Below are 21,488 nucleotides of genomic sequence, written 5' to 3'. Positions count from 1 at the left end.
GCACATTTTAAAGACATAAATGAATCTCTGATGTTTCATATTTGTGAACTAGAATTTCCTATCCATCCACTAAAACAGTCTTCAAAATGTCATACCACGTCTCCAGTAGTAACCAGAACCAAGTGATCAAGAGCTTACAAGAAGCTCTAAAACTGATGGACGCAGAAATTAAAAGATTCACAAAGGAACTCTCACCTAACAATAGTTACAGCATAAGTTTCTAGGTACCATTACAAATATTTTAAACCGCATATCAAACATATTTCATTACTCAAAACATCCACCACTTCTACCTTGTAACCTGCTGGTTTCAACAAGAAGCTGCAAATTCCAATCATCTAGCATATATTGTTCCTAATTTACCAACTTAGAAGTTATCCTTAAATTTACCATCTTTCAACAACAGCACCTCATTTCAGTAATACAAGAACAAGAAATTCTAGTTTAACTTCTAGACACTAATTTTATTATACAGTTTATCATGCAGTACTTCTTTTGAGATTGGTCAACAGTCTCAGTACTAAATAAAAATGGCATATCTGTCAAAAAACAGAAAAGTTGTAGAAAAAGAAAGAGATGTAGAAAATACCTTCCATTTTAAAACTATGTAAGATTGCTAAATAACTTGCCAAGAGAATTGTGAAGAAAATGGATATGGAGCTTTTTAGCCTTAACCCTCATCTTCAGTATCCTGGAAATAAATTACGAGCTAATACACGGCACAATTCAGAAAAATCAATGGCTTTTCAACTGGGTGAAGATTAAAAAGCCTACAGTATGTGTCACTTGCCTTCCAGACTCCTCTGTGATTCTAGACAGAAACACTTGATAACATTTCCAGAGAATCTATTAGAAGCCTCATGCAGATCAGCTTGCTTGATTCCATCGAAATGTCATGTTGAATGTTGAAGTCTTTCCAAATGTAGCCAAGAAAATGTTGGCCAAGATCTAACCGAGTACAGGGCATGTTCTTTTTGTCAGAAGACAAATTTCCTTTCTGATGGCCACAGCCACCCACTCTGTCTCGATCTGTGCCTGCAACACCACCTTGACCTCTTCTTAGCAGGTATTAATACAAGTTTTATATTCAGTCCAAGAACCACTAGCAGATTTTCATGACCTGGACTTTTTTCCCCATAGTCCCACTGTTTGCATTATTGCCCTTCTTTCACGGGAGTGCTGTTGGCAAGCTAAGAATTTTAACTCTGGTAGGGCTTGAAGGTAGGCTCCTTTATCAAGCTGAGTCCTGACATATACGCAGAGAAATGTGGACACTGAATGGTGTTTTTTTTCCCCCATCAGAGTGTATACATGCCAGTCTGGCACTTTTAAAGGAAGATGAAAAGAGAAGCTTAGGGTATTCTGAGCTGAAGAAATGCTTGCTGCGCATCATACAGTGAGGCATCCTCACTGTGACTTCAGTCTCGACATTCATTTAAGGCCTTGCTTGGACATCTCTTGTTGATACTAAAAAGAAGTACTTAAGGGTCCAATTCCCCACCACTTTATCTCATACATTGGTCAGGCAACAAGGCTGGCTGCCCAATTCAGCATGATTTCATCGAGTAGCTCCACTCAGGCAAAGAGCCTGGTATGAGCAACCACCCTTGCATTTAAGTGACCAGTTGCACAAAAGCTTTTGGACAGCAAAAGGCATCGTTTACACTGCTTACAGAGTTTTCCTCAAGTATTTCCTCATTGAAACGTTCCATTATTTCAAAATATACTCTTATTATGAAGCAGAGGGGAAGAAGGAGGATGTGAGGATCACTTCTATACCTGACCATCTGATAATCAATCCAAAGAAGAAACCAGAAATCCCTTAATAACCTTGTGGACATCCAATCAAAAGAAGAAAATGCAAGTATAGGCCTTCGTCGTCCCTCGTGCAAAATGTTCCAAAACAGGGTACATGTCAAAGTCTAGACCAACAGATGCACTGTGATTTTGCTGATCTGCTGTCTTGCTAGCATATTCTCTAGAGCAAAATGAGAGTAATGGCAAGGTTGATCAGCAGTCATTACAATGACCAGTACCAAGACTATGTGCCTGAAGTGCCATCTTCTTGATGTTCTACACCACAATCTTTGACACAATTCCTGCTCCAGGGCTAGGACAATCTCCTGTGCTTGCCTTACAGCATGAGGTTTCCTCAGATCTCAAGAGCTTGATATATTTTTCTTCATTCATAATTGCTTAATCTAACAAAGCTGCTTCCATGCATTCCACATCTCCTGTCCTTGCTCATCTAGTAAGTGATCTCAGCCTTCCACACTCTGCAGCTGGACGAACTGCAGAGCTCATTTGTTCTTGAAACAACCACAATGTGGTCCAAATGCATGAGCATCTTTGAAATGCGACTTGCAGGTACCTGTGACACTGTAACAGTTTCCATGCCAATGCCCAGAATGCACTTTGAAATCTGTCCATTGTTGTATGTAAATCTGTCCATTGTTGTATGGGAGCTGTTGTCACACACAAACTGGTACTGCTAGTCACCTACCTATATCTGAAGGTCCACTAACCAGCATCTGAAACCAATAGTATCTTCTTTTCCTGATTTAACAAGTTCATTGCATGACACCAACAGCCTTAATTATGACTTCTGAAAACCCACCTCTTTCAACAGGGTCTGCAGGTTTTACCCCTAGAAATATATATTACTTGGTCACTGCCACAAAAAGAAGGGCAGCATTCCAGTTACCTCTTGGGAAACAGGCAAGAAGGGACTTACAAGCTATACAGTCACTCTCTGTAACAAAGAGCTCTTACAAACAGTTATTTAATCTCGGAAGCAATAACCTTTAACAATCATGGGGGACTCATAATGGATAATTAACTGAGCATAGCTCTCAGCATGACACTAAGACCAGAATTGTGAATATTCTTATACTTCTAGAAAAGTACAGAGGAGAAATGAAGGCATTATACTATTTTACAACCACAGTGAATTACAATTGGTTCTCTTATCCACAACTCAAGACACACATTGGAAGCTTGTACAGAATTAGACAAAAAAAAATGCATGACTGAATGGGAAGATCATAGAATCATTGAGGTTGGAAAAGACCTTTAAGATCATCGAGTCCAACCGTTAAATAAAAGGAACTGTATCATTTTAACCTGAAGAAGAGAAAGCCTACAGATACTTGCATAGTTCAAAGAAATTTATTAATAAAGGGTCTTCAATCTACTGACAGAACTATTTCAAGAACCAGCAGCTATAACTTAAGACCAGCCAAATTCAACCTAGACATCAAATAACGCAGTTTTTTACCAAAGCAGGAGGCAAAGCAGGAAACAACTAGCCAAGGTAAAGTTGGAATTACTGAAATCAGTAATCCCTAAATCAGCATAAAATTTTGTTCTAATGTTATAGTGCAGTGATTTTCAACCTTTTTCAATTTTCAGACCTTCAAAAATTTTCTATGGAGGTACAGAATCTTTCATGTAAACAGAGCCCTAATGGCAGTACGTTTGGGCTTTTGATTACCTTTTGACATCACTTTAGAAGCTGTCCACAGACTTGGAGGTCTATGGACTACAAGTTGAAAACAACTGCACTAATTTAAGCAAAACTAAGTCAGTGATGTCCTCCAATGTAGGGGGCTATATTTCCTGATTCTGGACTATTAGAATTTCAACATCATGCTCCCCTCAGTGTGGATGTAATAAGTTGTTTCTTAATCCAAAAAATCAAAAGATTATCACCAAAAGTGATACACACTTGCACACGTACCAGGGTGAACTGAAAATCCACTGTTTTAAATGCCGTTCTCCCTAATCATAATTGTTATTACACTGCATTACATGGCATTTTTAGAATCAGCTCTGGTTTCATCACATCTTCAGTTAGTACAGCAATCCCAACATTTCTCTCTTCACCATGTTCTACAATACTTTTTGTACCAATAGGCAATGCATCCTTCTTTTGTAAAGAAGGATGGTGCCTTATTGGACCAGCTCACATAGTTGGAAAAAGTACGACAAGTTTCAAGCCCAGTCATCCTTTAACATGCACTGCCTGAGTCTGACACGCATTCTGTATTTCAACTTAAATTTAAATTTTTATATGGACATTTGTAAATTCTGTTTTCTATCGCATAGGTGTTGTGTTATGATAAATGAAGTTAAATATACCTCTTTTTCTTCTCGCTTCCTTGATTTCTTCACACATCTTATTAAATTCTGGATCCAGTTCAGCAGCAATGATAGCATGAGCAGTGTCCTTCAAAGTACAAGCTCTATGTCTGATTATTTTATCTAGAAAACAGGACAGCACACTTGTTAATTTTACCACAATTATGTAAATTCTTTACCATTTCTATGTTGTTCTGTATTGTACATTACAACACCAATATAGACAGAAGTAACTGGGAAATATTACAAAATGTATGAAAACGTAGACGGATTGGTATCATAGCATGCTCAAAAATCACAACCCAGCTATTTAAGAGATATAGGAGTTTTCAGAAGTACAAATTGTTACTTTAATCAACAGTGGCATTTATAAACAAATACAAACAGTGAATGATGAACACACCTAAATCAACTTGCAATCCTTAGAAACTTGCTAGAATCAGCAGGTGTAGCCAGTTCCCACAGGCAGGTCTACACAGTATAATGGAGTACAGTGCAGAGTCCCAAAAGTAACAAGAGACTTGTCCAGGAATTAATTTACCCACCGGGGTCTAGGAACATTCATACAATTATACTACCTGCAAAATCATACTGTACGTCTCCTGAATCTGTAAGGTAGACCTGGCTTGCTTATATTCCTCCCGTTTTTTTTTTAAACTATAAATTATTGCTTAATTTTTATTTAACAACTGCTAGAAAATTCAAAATTGTGCTAAAAGATTACTTTATTGCTTGTATATTGAATAGCTATTTCTCATTTTAAACCATTCAGAAAAACTGGCAAGAAACAAGCCTCAAGTTTGCTACATTTTCATCTCTATTTGGAGAACAGGACAAAAAATATTGCCCACACTGGAAGCCTATGTGACTCATGCAAAAACATTTTTTTCAGAGAAGACTAGTTCCCATACCTTTGAAACACACAAAAGAAATTATTCCAATGCTGTTGAAATTTGAAAAGTAATGTAACTTACTAAGTAAGCCCCTATGTGGAGAAAATTGACATCTAGAATGTTGCTTTTCAATGAAACCTACAACACTCATTGTTTGCTGTTAGTACAAACATATTTAATTTGTCAATTCATCCATACTGAATTCCTTTTTCCAGCTGATGGAGGTACTTCAACAGCGAACATCAACATTAATGTCTACAACATATTATACAATTAGCAGATTTAATCTGTTTTAATAATCACAAAGACAACAATTAAGAGTATCAGTGAACATATATTGAACAAGGTTTATAATTCTAGAAACAGCAAATTTTACAGCTGGAAAAACTGCTAAGTGAAAAAGAATATCCAGTATCCAGCTCAAATGAGCCCTACATATGTTTTCTGGGGAAATCTACCGCCACTTAAATCAACTGGAAACCAGAAATTTTTACCCACATATATTTGTGAAGCATTATGTTTTACGGTCACAAAAAATACACTGCATTCTTTGCAGACGTAATTTTGCGGTATTAGACTTTAAAAAGCTGGTCAGATAATAAAGTTTAAGATGCCCTCACAAGGGGGGGGGGGGGGGGGGGGGGGGGGGAGGAAAAAAAAAAGAAAAATCAAGAGTATTTGATTGAACTACTACTTTCCTCATATCCTGTGATGGGCAAGACTTTCCCACAGGCAGTGCTTCAAAGAGGCAAATACTATTATGTCTAACACACAACGGTTATGTTTCCATGCCTTTAAGAACATTTCCTGGTCAAACAATGGAGGGAAAGAAAAAAAACCTATCTTACTATATAACCTATATGAAATTTTCTAGCAAAGTACCAGGAAAAAACTCGCAAAGCAGCCAGTTTTGAATATCTGTACTGCATATAAAACCAGCTAGTCTCGTACTCCAACTACTTTTCCAACTGAACGACAGGACAAAAGCAGGTACAGTATGATTCTTCTTCAAATTCAAGCATGAAGCAGAGGCAAGCATATATGCCCAGCTTTAAAGAATGTGAGCGTTTATAGGTTAATATTCAGTTAAGGCATCTGAATGCATGTAATGCTTACTCAGAATAGACATGATGTACTGTTTCAGCAGTGTATTCACACAAAGGCTCAAGAATTCTTGCATGCCAGAAAAGCAACACATCATCAATTGTTGACAACGCAGAGGACAGAACTATCTTTCACTATCTACTCAATGCTGAGAAACTTCAGTCCAAAACTTAACCTAGAAATAGCCAGATCCATTTATCCCAGCTCAGTCCTGACAGCAGGAAAAACTAAAATGTCCCTATTTTGGTTCCCTACATATATTTCTTAAGATTCTTTCTCTTTGGACAAGCTCAATGAAAACTTCTGCCACTAAATGTTCCCAAAGCTGTCTTTGCTATTTTATGTTTCTGCCACACTGAACCTGCGACTCATGTTGTTTATGATCCTGAGCAGATCTGACCTTAGAAGTCTGTAGTCCCATAACACCTGCTCTAAAACTTAAGAAACCTCTTCAGACTACATTTTCTAATTAAATGATGAAGCCCACAGATCCAAATAGCCTAAAAATGAGAACAAAGGGTGTACGTTAATGCCAATTTTTCCCAAAGCCCAGTCACAAACATACGTCAGTCGCATGCAGGAGGTATGTCTCACAGTCCTCATCTTCTAAACAGGTGCTCTTCAGAGACACTCAGAATCCCAAGTGTCCATCAAGGGCTTTGATTAGTTCATTAGATCAATTACACATTAGAAGTCCTCAAAAGCATGTTATCAAGAAGACAGAAAACCTTTTGCTGTATTTTATCAATGTATTTTTTTTAGTTGTGAAACAAAATGCATTATAAATTGAAGAAATAAAGTTTATTTTCTACAGATATGAACCAGCACTGTGTTCAAAAGGCAAATGCGAAAAACAAGCGTAACTACTTGACCAGACTATACTGTATCTAGTCCACACATGAGACATTTGCAAATGCCTCAGAAAATCAAAAATTTGAGAAGCAAGAAAAATACAGAAAATCAGGCTTTAACCTGATAAAATGATTTCACAAGATTTAATAAGAAACTTTTTAATGCATTGGACTACATTTGCAGATGGACCCAGATTTCCAAGTATCACTTATATTAAATACAACTACATTAAAAGGGTGCTTTTGTTGTTGTTGTTGTTGTTGTTTTATTGGTGACTCTGGAAGCTGCCAATAGAAAGGCTTTCTTTTGGCAGTATACACTATAAGGCGACCCTAGTGAAGAGTACACAAGATGTTCTTTCCCTAGTTTTGAGTGTGAACAGCTTTTACATGCATTTCAATCTACAAATTCCATTTTAATTGAAAGCATCCCATCACACTTTGTCAAGACAATACCTTCTAATCTCTCCTAATGAGCTGCAACTGACTTCCTTGCCTGATGATAAGGATAAGGAATTGGCTGGATGGTCGCACTCAAAGAGTTGCGATTAACGGCTCGATGTCCAAGTGGAGACCAGTGGTGTTCCTCAGGGGTCCATACTGGGACTGACACTGTTTAACATCTTTGTCGGCGGCATAGACAGTGGGATTGAGTGCACCCTCAGCAAATTTACTGACGACACCAAGCTGTGTGGTGTGGTCGACATGCTGGAGGGAAGGGATGCCATCCAGAGGGACCTTGACAGGCTTGAGAGGTAGGCCCATGCAAACCTCATGAAGTTCAACAAGGCCAAGTGCAAGGTCCTGCACATGGGTCGGGGCAATATGCACTTGCAGCCCAGAAGGCCAACCATAGCCTGGGCTGCATCAAAAGAAGCCAGAGGAGGGCCACAAAGATGATCAAAGGGCTGGAGCACCTCTTCTATGAAGACAGGCTGAGAGAGTTGGGGTTGTTCAGCCTGGAGAAGAGAAGGCCCCGGGGAGACCTTATTGCCTTCCAGTACCTGAAGGGGTCCTACAAGAAAGCTGGAGAGGGAGTTTTTACAAGGTCATGTAGTGACAGGACAAGAGGTAAAGGCTTTAAACTGAAAGAGGGTAGATTTAGATGAGATATAAGGAAGAAATTCATTACTATGAGGGTGGCGAGACACTGGAACAGGTTGCCCAGAGAAGCTGTGGATGCCCCCTCCCTGGAAGCGTTCAAGGCCAGGTTAGACGGGGCTTTGAGCTGGTCTAGTAGAAGGTGTCCTTGACCATGGCAGAGGGGCTGGAACTAGATGATCTTTAAGGTCCCTTCCAACCCAAACCATTCTATGATTCTATGATTTATCCTGTTTTATTTCTATCCCCAAATGCATAGTTCTTAATTTCTGTGTGTGAATTTCATGTTCTAAGCCGATGCGGAAATAAAGCAGGCCACTGCCAGATTGTGTGCAGGATTCCCTACAGAGCTCTTCAAATTACGTTGAGGTTTTCCTGCATATACAAAGTCTATTCACTGAAAAGGAGATATCAAATTTGAAAAGGAACTACAAAACCTCATTTATTAGAAAACAGCTCTGAATGCTGTAGTTCTCCTGCTCTTATAATGTCCCCCAGTGCACCACATGCCTCAGAATACTAAAAGCACTGACCCTTAGGACTTGCTTATCCTAATTATCACACAGCATGCAGTTTATTTAAATGCCTGAAGAGTAACCAAATATGTGACTAAATACCAGGCTTATGGGTTTAGGTAGGCCAAAACGAAGCAGGTCCTTACCTCCAGGATCTTTGTCTGGATTGTACTCCAATGCATTGCTGCAGATCAGGTCAATATCTGTTAGGAAATCCTTGGCTGTTAAGTAGTTGTGTTTATCAATTTTGGTTATTACTGTTGATAGGTCCATTGGCTCTTTGATAACTTCAAGGTAATCTGAAACCTATAAACAAATAGCACACAGAAATGACACAGGACCATATGCATTCCATTTGAACATTGCCAATTTCACATCTTTATGCTCTTATTCATTCCACATGCTTAGCTCTAATAAATTAACTAAACATTTTGATTTCTAAACAAATTTTATGTTGAAAAAGGAAGTTTTATCAGACTAAATAAAACACAGGACTTCCAAAGCTGCTCCTTCTTCAGTAGCTCACCAATTTATCTTTCAAAATTAATTTAATGGTATTTTTGAGGCAAAACATTTTAACCTAAACGTATTTTTAATTTTATTCAGACTGATTTTTTTTTTTTTTTTTAATACTGTTATAACACTGTTTTGGGTTAGAAAGGCAAAAACAACCAGCCTAACTCAAAACCCTAGGAAAAACTAGGGAAGGTATATTTTGTTCACCTTGGAGGTAAAGTTCTCATTAAACTGAGCAGCCAAATTATCAGCTTTTAAATATCTTCTATTGAATAGTTCCTTCAATCACTTGTTCAACAAAAAAAGTCAGGTTTTATCAATTGAAGACATTCGACTGATTGTACAGAAGGGCAGTCTAAAGTGAAAGCCTTGTGTCAGAGTTCACAGCTTACTATGAGCTTAGCTCGTAACTGGAGATTGAGCAACCACTAGGGTACACTAAAAAGTATTTAATGTAATTAATGGTACCATAAGGGGCTCAAGCTTGGTAGTCAAATGCATCAGCACAGCTGCTGTAACAAAGTTCACCAAAAAAAAAAAAATCTATGCATTTGTTATTTACTTCAAGGAAAAAAAAGCTATACTTGAATGTTTCAATGTGATTAAGATTACAATCAATGAAAAACACTGGCAGCCTCAGAAACAGTATTGCATTTTTTCTTTTGAAATCACCTATGTATGATGGTAGCTGCCAAAATACTGAAGAGTTAAATACATATTCAAATCAAGCCATAACGGCTCCGTAAGAATTTTTTTTAATAAAGTATCTGTAGACATTCATACAAAAATATATTACAACATAAACTAACATTAACGCATTACTTCAGTGGACAGCAGCCTATCACCTTATTCCTTAAACATACACATTGAAATTTATGACGGAAAATTAAAGTGGCAAAAATTCTCTTTTTGTCTCCCTCTATGGAACCATGATGATAATTGGTTCAGCGACTGGAAAGCCAAGCCACAGGCTTCGTTTTCTTGTTAACACATCATCAGAAAGAATCTTCACTGGAAACTGTAAACATTGCTGCTGAATTAGTCAGGAAAATCCTTGACTTATCACATAGCAGCATCGTCTGCAACACAAGTAGGAGTGGAATGAACTTAACACATTTTCTCAGAAAGTCAAGCAGACAGGCTCTTGTAGAAAAGGAACGGATAGTTCTGTGCTTAAATGCACCAGGTGGGACGAAAAAAGATTACATTTAATTTCTAGTGCTGTGACATATTAGCAGGGTTTTTGGCAAGTCTTTAAATAACAAATTCACATTTCGATTCTCCATCTACAAAACAAGGAAGGTAATTTGTTCTTTACGTGCCCTTATTCACATAAGTTTAGACCACAAGTTCTTTGTAAAAAGAAACTGCCTTTACTACGAGCATGAAGAGTTTCCTACAATAATGGACCTCCCAAGCAGTTTCATTTTTTTTTTAAAAAAAAAAAAAAATCAAATAAAGTTACTGCTCAGACCATGCTCACGCTGTAAGTTGCCACGGTAAAGGGCTCTTGTCAGCCTTTCAAAAACAGTCAGCTACAGAACACTATGCAAAGCTCAAATTAAGAGAGAGCTGCATGGGCCCATAAAAGACGCCTGTTCCATCCTGCACGGAATTTACACTGCAAATCTACTTTTTACAACGCTGTACTTCTAATGTCCCATATTCATCTCTTAATGTCTTCCAAAAGAGATGTTTCTCTTCAGAAGCAATTAAGCATTGTTTTCTTAATTAGCAAGCTTGCAAAGCTTGCAGTGGGACAGCATCTCAAAGTCAGGCCAAACACAATCCTATTCATATAGCAGCACCTGAAAATAGATACGCAGATCGAACTGTCTCATCAGTTAGGTGTGCACACTCCATAATCGACCAGTTAATGCCTTATAATGTGCTACCATCTGTGATTAATGGCATCCACAAGCATTACTGCTGAAATTATTCAACAATACTATTAATGCTGAATACATTATAGAACACAGATCACTTTCCCAACATTAGCATGCCTATAGGATTACAATGTTGTAAAAGCTTTTATTAAAGAATTATATTTATGGTTTCAAATATTTCAGGAGCACTGGTAGGGATAGGAGTGGTGGCATTTCTAAACGCTGAATTCAGTTATAAAATTGACAGGAATGCACAGGGTTTTTCAACAGGTCAAGGTCACTGGTATAGCCAAAGAACATGCTCCAACTCCCTGCATCACAGATGCACCAGCTAAAAATCAGCATTTTAGATTGGAAAGATCATGGATCAAACTTCTATTTTTCTTATTAACTTATCTATTTCCTTTTTTAAATTCGTATTCTTTTTCTAATAGTTTCGACTTCATTTTTTGCACATTACTGAAACAAGACCTCTTCAATATCCACCGGTTTGCTGAAGATGTTAAAGCGTTTGTCTGTGGCCAGCCTCTTGGTAACATCCCTGAGAAACAACCGCAGCTCTCTCAATGTGTTCTCTTCCTGGTCCTCCATTCGCTGTTTTTCTGCTTCTGACAGCTCACGGGCAGGACATGGCAATGCAAGAGGAAGAACTTCGAGAGCACGAAGAGCTAGGGAAAAAACAAGTCATCAGACAATGGAAATATTAACAACACAGTGGCTCTTGGGATTATGTCACTCCAAATTTCGTTATTTATTTAATCTGCCTCATCGATCTATCACTGCATCCTTAACACCACAGTTCTCCATTTTCCAAAACTGATAACTGCAATGCACGAAATTTATTCTGGGCACTAATTAACACTGTCAAATACTAATTACACTAACTGCCATTTATCCACACCTTTTTAAAAAGGAAAATACCACAAAAGAAAACATTCAGATCACATTATTATTGAGTTTACTATAACTTAGTTTACCAGCCTGTTTCCTTCTTGGTGGGGGCATTGCTGTCTCATCAAGAATTAACCCTTTGAAAAATCGCAATCTGTCTTCTTCACTTGGTCTCTGAATATAAAAAACCTCTTCATACTGGATTCTGAAAATACATTTCACCTAAAAAAAAAAGCCATACGAAAATTGACCCCACAGTCAAAAAAACATGATTAATGACCATATTAATGACCAAAACACTAGTCACAAACTTTTCAAAATTAGCCACAGGAGAGAAGACAGTAAACTCCACCCAAAGCTGTGTACACAGCGTAGGAAAAACAAATACTTGTAATTCTCATTGAATTTTCTGTAGTAACTAAACTTGCAGTATCCCATGACCCTAACAATGGACATCTCTGCACTGAAAAGAAGAGAATGGGCAGGAGGGGAAAAAAAAAAAAAAAATCAAAGAAAATGTTGAAGGAAAAAATAGCAACTCCCTTCCCCCATCCTTAACCTCAGAGGATATAAAGCTAAAGGTTAGGCCTTTAGACTAAATCTGCATTTAATTACATTGGAGTAATTTGTCAAAAAGAACAATTGACAAAATGAACAATTTTGTCTTCTCAGCAAAGTAGCATGGCGATTATGAAAATCGGTAATATGGACGTACATCCCTTATTAAAGAAAATTACAAATTTAATTAATATTATATTTTCAGTTTGACATATTTTAAATTAAGTTAGAAAATTAACAGTGCAAAACAATGTTTTTACATGATCAAAACATTCTGAAGAGCACATACCTCTCTAACAATACCTCCTTCCACAATAAACTTACCTCTTCAGGCAATTCACTATACATTGACTCAGAGGTAGACAGTAGAAATATAGGGGAGAAAGATGGTATATCTTGCAGCAAAGTTAGAAAAGTAGCTCTCACAGTTTCACTGACAGCTTCCCACCAATCACCAATATGAGGCATGTAAACAATACTTGGTACTGTTCTTCGAGCTTCACGAAAGATCTAATTAAAAGAAACAGCGGTATTTAAACTAAGAAACTAATTGTTATTATCACTCGTGAGTAATAAAATTCTTGTGGACTAGAAAATGACTCATGTTTGTGGGATTTTATATACAAATGTTCCAGTAACGTAAAATTATCTAATGATAAAGGCTTTCTAAACAAGTGTTTGTGGCTGCTAGTTGTATCATTCAATTATTTTACGTCAATGTGCTAGGGAGACTACAAAACAACTACTTGCCATATATGTTTTAAAAACTTGCTAAGACTGAACAATCAGGATGAAGATTAAACTGGTTTGCAATCCATGCAAAATCCACCACAAACTGTTTTGAAACCTAAAACATTTTAAACTAAGTAAATGAACCTAGAACCACAGCACACCAGTTCATACACAAGCTAATAAAATGAAAATCAGGAACCAAATACGCAGATTAAGCTTACTTGACATTAGGTATGTGACTGAGGGGGCTAGTTAAAAATGTAGTTACTCTCACTAGTCAGCAGAGAGATCTCAATCACCCTCTAGAGACCCCTTTCTTTTAAACATGAGAATAGAAGAATCCTATGAAAACCTGACTTTTAAGTTACATTCCAGTTAGCTGCCTTTATATTGATACAACTAATTACAAGAGAATCTGAAATGTCACCTGTGCACACGATTCTTCAGGCGTTTTGGCACTGACTGAATAAAGTGCTGGCAGATCTAGCCTGTGTACAGAGAATTTTTCAAGAGTGTGCAATAGTGCTGGAGCAAGGTGCGAAGTCTGACCCGAACCTCTCTCTCCAGATAGCAGTAATCTTGGTCTGTAAGAGGTTGGCTGGTGATAAGCTGACCTGCAGCAAAACAACAGTTACAAAATACAATTAACATGCTGATGTTATTAATGGATGGATATATAAGAAGATATTTTTAGAATTCAAAAGACCTTCAGTAATGGATAATAGTTTACAATACCCTTAAAAGACCCAACTAAGTCTAATATACCTCAACACTACTCCAAGTCTCAATAACCTGAGCTTTGTATATTCTTTGATTTCACAACAATTTAATTGATTTCACAACAATTTAATTCAAACTCATCTGTGCAAAGCTATGCACATATTAGATTCACGAAAACTTTTGTTGTATGCAGTTTATTTAAAAACAATTCCTTGATCATATAAAAAGACTTAATGGACTTCCAGTGAAGATACCTATTTAATTATGTCTAGTTGCGTCCTAACTACCAAAGCATCTCTTCAGTAGCCTCAGGTAAACTTATTTTTTGTTTCTGCTGTTGAGAAGATATCCTAAGGAGTCCATACAAGGATTTTGGGGTTTTTGTTTGTTTGTTTTGGGGGTTTTTGCCCTGTTATGGGGATGAGTGAGACGTGAAGAGAGAAGCATTAGGTTTTTCCATTAACAGTCTTTTACATTTATAGAAAATTGATTATGAAACAAGGAAGTTTAATTAATTTGCATTTTCTCTCACTAAGGCATTTTTACTTGCGTATCAATCAGCTCGGGCGGTGAAACAAGACTGGCTGGTTTTATTTCAGGTTTAATATTTTGTAACTGCTATGAACATTGCTGACCTTTGGCTTTTTATTTCTGATGGTGGAGATTACACACACAGATAGCAATCAAAAATGCTCAGAAAGATACATTAAGGGAGGCTTACATAATTTACAAAAATAAACATACTTTCAAGATTATTTTATTTAGACACACCTCCACATCAACATATATTGTTGTTTTGGTTTTGAGTTCCCCCTCCCACCCTCACAACAAAAGCTTAAATTTGGCATAAAAATACTTGACTATGTACCTCAAACTACTTGAACTTAAATCCTTATCTTTAAGCTTAGATTTCCGTAAATGCTGTTCTAGTATCACTCTTTAGCACAAAAATTTTAGCAGTTTTCCACAAGATGGCTCTACTAAACAGTACTACTACTGAACAGTTTTCCTGATCTCATTTTCTTTAATTAGCAAACTCCCTGCAGAACCCATCACATAAAGTAGTCTAAAACTACTCTTAATACAAAACAAAGAAATGTTAGTTTATTATTGTTAATTACTGCAGCCAGTCCAATTCATACAGGAAAGACTCATCCAAATTCCACACACTTTCTAAATTCCCATTTTTCCAAAACTTTTCATGAAAAACAATGAAAAAAAAGATGTTAGAAATGCTGAATGCATTAATTACGTAATGCATCCAAACAGGTGCATACGCTGAAGCTCAACACTACTTTAGACCAAGAAAAAGCAAACAATCCCTCAAAAATATTCCTACATACCTCTCTTCTGAGTTCTTAATCTTTCAAATCAAAATGGCTTGTTACAATTCAGAATTGCTGTTAACATCCTTACTTCTAAGCGACACCTGTCTGTTGCAAAATATTTCTGATTACTGTGTCTAGGATGTGGCCTTCCTAAGACCATTCACATATCTAAAACTCTTGTCCATACACTTACATGTTTCTATCACAGAACACCATTGCCACCACAAAGCAAAAGATCATCTTTGTTACCTCTCCTGATGTAAGAATTCCATGGTTTTATCTATCTGGTTATATGCATTTAGAGAAATACTCACATTGTAAAATGAAGGTAGGGTTTATGTATAGCAGCTGATGACTGTTTCTTTGGTGATCCTGAGGGACAGCTCGTCTCAAAAATTGATGAAGCATTCTCATCTTCACTATCATCTAATATTAAACTTGGTACATCTGTTTCACGAAATATATTAATTAGAACTTTATCACTTCTAAGTACACGCACAACAAACAAGAAAAGACATTACAATTTTCTTCATGTAAATTGTAACACATTTTCAAATGTAGAAAAAATGACTTAAAACTGTCTAAATATCAGAACACAGAATAATAAGTACTTATTACTTCAAAAAACAAAACAAATTAAATATTGTAGGAGTCTAATCATAATTACAATTTATTTTTTTAAACCATCAAGCAGAACAACTTCATGAATACAACAAATGTTTAACTTGTTATGAAATGCTTCCTTTGGTTTTATTTCACCTAGAGGTTTTTCAAGGATAAAGTTATAAAATCTGTAATTCCACAGACAATATAGAATTTTGTACTTATTTATTTGTTCTAAGTGCCCAAATTTTTACAGGTACACTTCTTCCAAAATTATTCTCAGCACAACTACCTAGATAATGTATGTTGATCAACGATTGTTTTCCACCCTCTGATAATTTGCCGAAGAATATCCAATTACTTTTTATCAAAATCAGTTCAATTCATTCCATGTTCATATACTATACCTTAATCTATGTTAATTCCTTTGCTAACATAGTAGCATAATGAACTGAAGTACTTTCGGTTTAGACATTCAGAAACAAAATGCTAAAAGACTGATTACATTCAAAAGATACTGCAAAAAATACAAATACGGCACTAAACCAAAACAACCAGTTGACAGCTGAAAATCAGGTACAGCCACATTAGCTACCAGAGCTGCAACGGGATTAAGAGTAGACTGCTGCAATTTGATAATGGGAAATAAACTGCTACAAGATCTTTATGTGGCCCAGGAAAGGAGTTTAGTTGATGGTACTCTAAGCAAGCTACTCATTCTCATTCCCATAGAGAAATCAGCCTGCAACGATGGGATGAAAATGGTCACAGGCACTCAGCTGTACAGTAAGAGCAGCGCAGAAGCCAGGTCTCCTGAGGAACAAAATGCTCTGCAATGGATGGGCAGCATTTCTGAGAGCAGCCCAGAGTCGCTGCAGCACGCTGCTGCTCAGGGCAACCACCAGACATCCTAACAGTAGCTTAAGTTGGCCACAGCTACTTAGAAAAATGGACTGCTGTGAAATGAAAGTGTGAAATACAGAGAGATCGCAGTGTTATTCTCAAATATACGACCCACATGATTTGCCTGATTTACATAAAGCCATGGCACTGGTCCTGCTACACTGATCAAACCACCACCACGGAACAAAGGAATCAACTTCAAGGCAGTGTTAAGTGTTGGACGGAGATGTCATCTAAGGGTTATGCATCTAGACATACGGTCCCAGTAAAAACTGTTTAGAGACAACAAAGTTTCCCATAGTTGGCTGTGTGATGTAAGAAACTGCATTCTGAGTAGGCTGGGCAGGAATAATATTCTGCTGGTATCGGATGAGGACGTGCCTCATCCCTTGGCAAGGCATGATGCAGTCACACACCTGACACTCATCCTTCAGGGGGCAAAGAAAAAAAGGGCTTGCAGACTCCAAACAGTGGCCAAAAGCTAGTCCATAGCAAGAAAAAGCAGGTCAGAAACTGCTGGACGTTTAGCTCTGGGCAAGGATAGAGGCCTTCAAATCAACTGGCCATAGGCATCCTGACTCTTGGCTCACTGCAGTCCCTAAACAAGCAGAATTTTTGCTATACCAAATGTAGACCCATAGGGTATGTTCTGTGCCCATGCACTGGACAGCTTTTGCTTCCTAAAATATGTAATTATTTAAAAAGGCAGCCCATCTTTTAATCCCAAGCATCAAGCCTCTGTGACATCCTTTGCTTGAGCATCACTGAATTACAAGAAACAGGAATCATTAGTGAACTGCAAAGACATGTAGAAAACTAGATTTGCAGATTGTAAGCACACCAGTAAGCACCTGCCATATACCTGGCTCTGAATTCAAGAAAAACTGAAGCCCTAGTGTGTAATCTATATTTACATTTAAAAATCATTGTACGTGAAAGTGGATTTTGCTGTTTTTAAAACAGATTAAGCTTATTATTCAATATTTTCTTGAGTTTAAGGGGGTAGGAAGAAAAACTCAGATACAGAGGAAACTTTAAAAGAAACCTTAGTTCTTATACCTTCAAAATGAATTCTCTACAAACATTTAAAAGTAGCCATAGCAGCAGAATTATCTAGTAAAACTACTATTTAACTCAATGAATGCTTCCAAACTCACTTTGTTAGCAATAATGAGCAGAAATAAATAGGAATGTAAAGAATGTAACCAAAGAAAATATTCTGAACTAGAACTTTACAACAGAGACAGGGACGTCTAATTCAATTCTTCAACAATAATGACAATCTCCAAACTGGGCATTACCAACAGGTTAACAGTATACAGGGAGACTTAAGCATCTTAAAGAACTTTCATTACGAGAGCCTAATACGATCGAGGGAACCTAATATGATCTAACCGCAGCTGCAAGCCAGCTAACTTCCCCCTACCCACCACCACATGCTCCCAGGCCCCATCTCGTGCCAACTCCAACAATTGTTAAAACCTCCAGCTATCCCACAGCAGAAAACTAACCCGACAAAAATACATCATTTTTGGATGAGTTTGCTGGCTAAAATGGTTTAACAAAGGGCCTGACGTACTAAAGTAAGTGCAAGGGATAGAGCAAAAATGCACAGCTGGGCTGGAGGAACGGCAGCAGCCAGCACCAGGATCAGCTTAAGCTGCCTGGGCTGCAGTCTGAAAGCGTGCTCTGGAATAAGAATGAAAAGAAAGTCACAGCTGTCACAGATTTGCTTTATGACTGGGATATTTTCAAGTTAATCACACACAACCACAAGTACTGTTTACATAGTTGGGGGAGGGCAGCAAGGGGGCAGTGATCCCAGATAAGAACACTAGAAAATAGTATGCCAGAGTAAGTAGGTATCAAAACCAAGATATCTTGTTCAACACTTAACTTCCAAGAAATGACCAGGGTAACTATTAAAGTACGTCTCAGAGAACAGCTGGGTAAAAAAACCCAGAACCTATTGACTCACTGCCAGTCAAAACAGTCAGTCGCATTCCTTCTTATTCCCTGCTTCCTCAATGCACTCACATTGCTCCCATTGCAGCAAGGTTCTGGCATACATCTGACCCCTTAGTGAGTTGATTTCACTCACTAATTTGGCAAAAAGCTAACTTGACAAAACAGCAAATAGTTCTCCACTTGCTAAGCCAGCAGAATCAACTCAGAGGATCAGGAGTGCAACAGGCCCGTTCAAGGGGAGGGAAGCCTCAGGACTTTCTCCTTAACCAGTAGATGACCATTACATAGGCTCAGGTAGCTTGGCTAACCACAGTCCGACCTGCTGAGCTGCAAGCCCCCCACAGCACTCCTTTGCATCCTGCTTCTGCACCATCAACAAGCAAAGGATTGCTAATTGACACTCAGGACAGGAGCACCAATTTCAGGTCCTAACACGCTGAGCAACATTATCTCACTATTTTCTTGTGTTCTGCCATCTGATTATGCCCCATTATTTCTCATATTGAAACTGTAAATTACTTGGGGGTTCTCCTTTTTACAGATGGCACTCATACCTATGGGATCTTGGTCTATATAGGTCAGTTCATTAAATTCCACAGCAACTTTGAATCAGCAAAAATAATCATGCAACATCCAAGCTAATTGTATTTACGTACTAACAACATTGAACCAAATACACATCAGGTTTAAGGCTAGCAATACAAGAAAGCCAGTTGAAATACCTCCAGATTGAAACAGCATTTGCAAAAAAATACCCAAACCACATACCTTCACTTTTGTCACCCTGGCTAAATTCAGCATGAGGAAACACTTTGTGTAAAACCTCAAGAAGGTTAGTGAAGGTACGTTCCAACAGTGGTCTGATCACAGGAGATAACGCATGTCCTGAAGATGTCACGGCACGTTGGGAAGCAGGCACAATATTCTGCATTGCATGATAAAAATCCTGTGCACTGAGAACTACTGAAGAAACATCAAGCTGTAGTTTCTGACTGCTCACATAAATCTGGGGATAGCGTCGTCTCAGGGCAATCAAGGCAGCCTCAGTGCAAAGTGCTTTTATGTCAGCTCCACAGTACCCTAGTGCACACAAAAACAAAAATATCTTCCATGAAATAGCATTGCTGTGCTACATATATTTCAAACATGCCTAAAGCTAAAAACAATCAGTAATACTTAATTGTCAAGGTCCACAAAGCATCTGCCAAAAGGTATCAGGTCATAATCCAGTGACAGTGTTGTGTACCAAGAAATTATGCACAGGTATATTGAAATATAGTAAGAAATGAATTCCACACTGAGATTAAAATGACCAACATTTTCACTATATGGCGTGATATATAGTGTATTTTCAGCCCAGGGTTATAGGTCTGTCATCGCTCTTTCTTTTTCCTTAATATTGTCTAAAGTATGTGTGCAATTTTAACAGGCTAGCCCCTCTCCTCCTTTTTTACTTTAATATCTCTACATGAATATGATTTTTAATACCAAGTAATTTTGTTATACCGGAAGAACATCACAGACTTTAAACTTTTACAGACAAGAAAATGAGCAGCATAAAGAAAAATGTTTCATGAGTAGAATATGGAAGAGATGAAATCTCTTGTTAAAAAAGCATACTGTGGACTTTTGGAAAAATGTGAACTTTTACTATCAAGAGAAATGCTTCAGACTTTTTAGAGTTTCATAATTTTACTAATATAACTGAAAGAGTAGAAAATCTATTAAAAAGCATTAGAATTTTAATTTAGCCTGGCTTCATAAATATCTACAGGTGGCTACCTATAATTGCTTAATCATCATTACTGAAAAACACAGATCTGATAATTATGAAATACTGGAAGACTTAATACCTCTTTGTCTTTTGCAGTACTAATGGTTTGGGGTTTCTCCCCAGAGCTAGAAATTAGATTTCACATTTTTCCTATCCCTCAGCAAGAGACATTAATATGCCACTATAGTTTGTAGCACCACAGCTCCACCCTTCAAAAAAATGTAAAACATTATTCCAGTGGGACAACTCTTTTAGAGAATTATAGTCGCTATAGGAAAATGTATTGCACTGAGGTATTACCACATAAAAGTTCATAGTTTTGCAATGAAGTGTTTATAGAAGCTAATTAATCAATTCTTAGTTAAATTATTCTCGATCAACTTTTTTTTTAACCAGACTTCCTCCCCCCTGCCAGGTCTTGCACCATATGCACTTTTCCTACTACTCTATTCTTGTATCGGTCTTTTGGCAGCACCAAGTCCCAAAACTGAGGCCTGCCTTGTTTCCCTCTATCCTCTGATGTTCTTTCAGTGCTGCTGGCACACATATTTTTACAAGATCCATACAGCAACAAGGAATAAAGCTGATTCCATATACAGTGTTGAAAAATAAAAAAGGAAGCAATTAATACGGAAGATAGACAATTTCCCATCCCCATTTTTCAGATCTATAAATTTGGGGGGATAATAAAAAAAGATACCAACTTTTCAGGTATAAAGATGACTTAAATCAGCTGAGACTTCAAATTCCACCCAAGTTTCTCATATTTACTTGAAAATAATTTTTAAAAACCAAAAATAAAAAAAAAACAGATGGAAGATCACCATAAATATCAAACTCCTTCTGCAACTTTTAAACTAAGCTTTCCAATTTTATAAAAAAGTTAGTAGCTATAATTGTGTAAACTTGATGAGCACACACTGTGACTGTTATCTAAAAAGTATGTAGCAATTCACATTCATGAGCTACCTTGAAATAAATACACATTTGCAATATCTTCAAATA

At 37.3% G+C, this 21,488-nt stretch overlaps 1 protein-coding gene across 7 annotated transcripts in view; it reads right to left on the bottom strand.

The window, feature by feature from the left end:
• ATAD2B (ATPase family AAA domain containing 2B) overlaps positions 1–21,488 on the bottom strand; it is a 79,289-nt gene that overhangs the window by 19,955 nt on the left and 37,846 nt on the right. For 6 of the 7 annotated variants that reach the window (XM_075144966.1, XM_075144963.1, XM_075144968.1 and 3 more), the window contains 8 exons: positions 19,478–19,789; positions 15,550–15,682; positions 13,615–13,801; positions 12,780–12,965; positions 11,984–12,119; positions 11,478–11,674; positions 8,751–8,910; positions 4,141–4,263 (listed from right to left, as the gene is read on the bottom strand). In XM_075144966.1, coding sequence (XP_075001067.1) covers positions 4,141–4,263; positions 8,751–8,910; positions 11,478–11,674; positions 11,984–12,119; positions 12,780–12,965; positions 13,615–13,801; positions 15,550–15,682; positions 19,478–19,789 — 1,434 coding nt within the window. The remainder of the gene's footprint in view (positions 1–4,140; positions 4,264–8,750; positions 8,911–11,477; positions 11,675–11,983; positions 12,120–12,779; positions 12,966–13,614; positions 13,802–15,549; positions 15,683–19,477; positions 19,790–21,488) is intronic. The other variant, XM_075144964.1, reaches the window with a different exon arrangement.

This window comes from Calonectris borealis, chromosome 3, assembly GCF_964195595.1.
Source record: "Calonectris borealis chromosome 3, bCalBor7.hap1.2, whole genome shotgun sequence".
NCBI lineage: Eukaryota > Metazoa > Chordata > Aves > Procellariiformes > Procellariidae > Calonectris > Calonectris borealis.
This window is presented reverse-complemented; position numbering and strand designations above follow the sequence as displayed.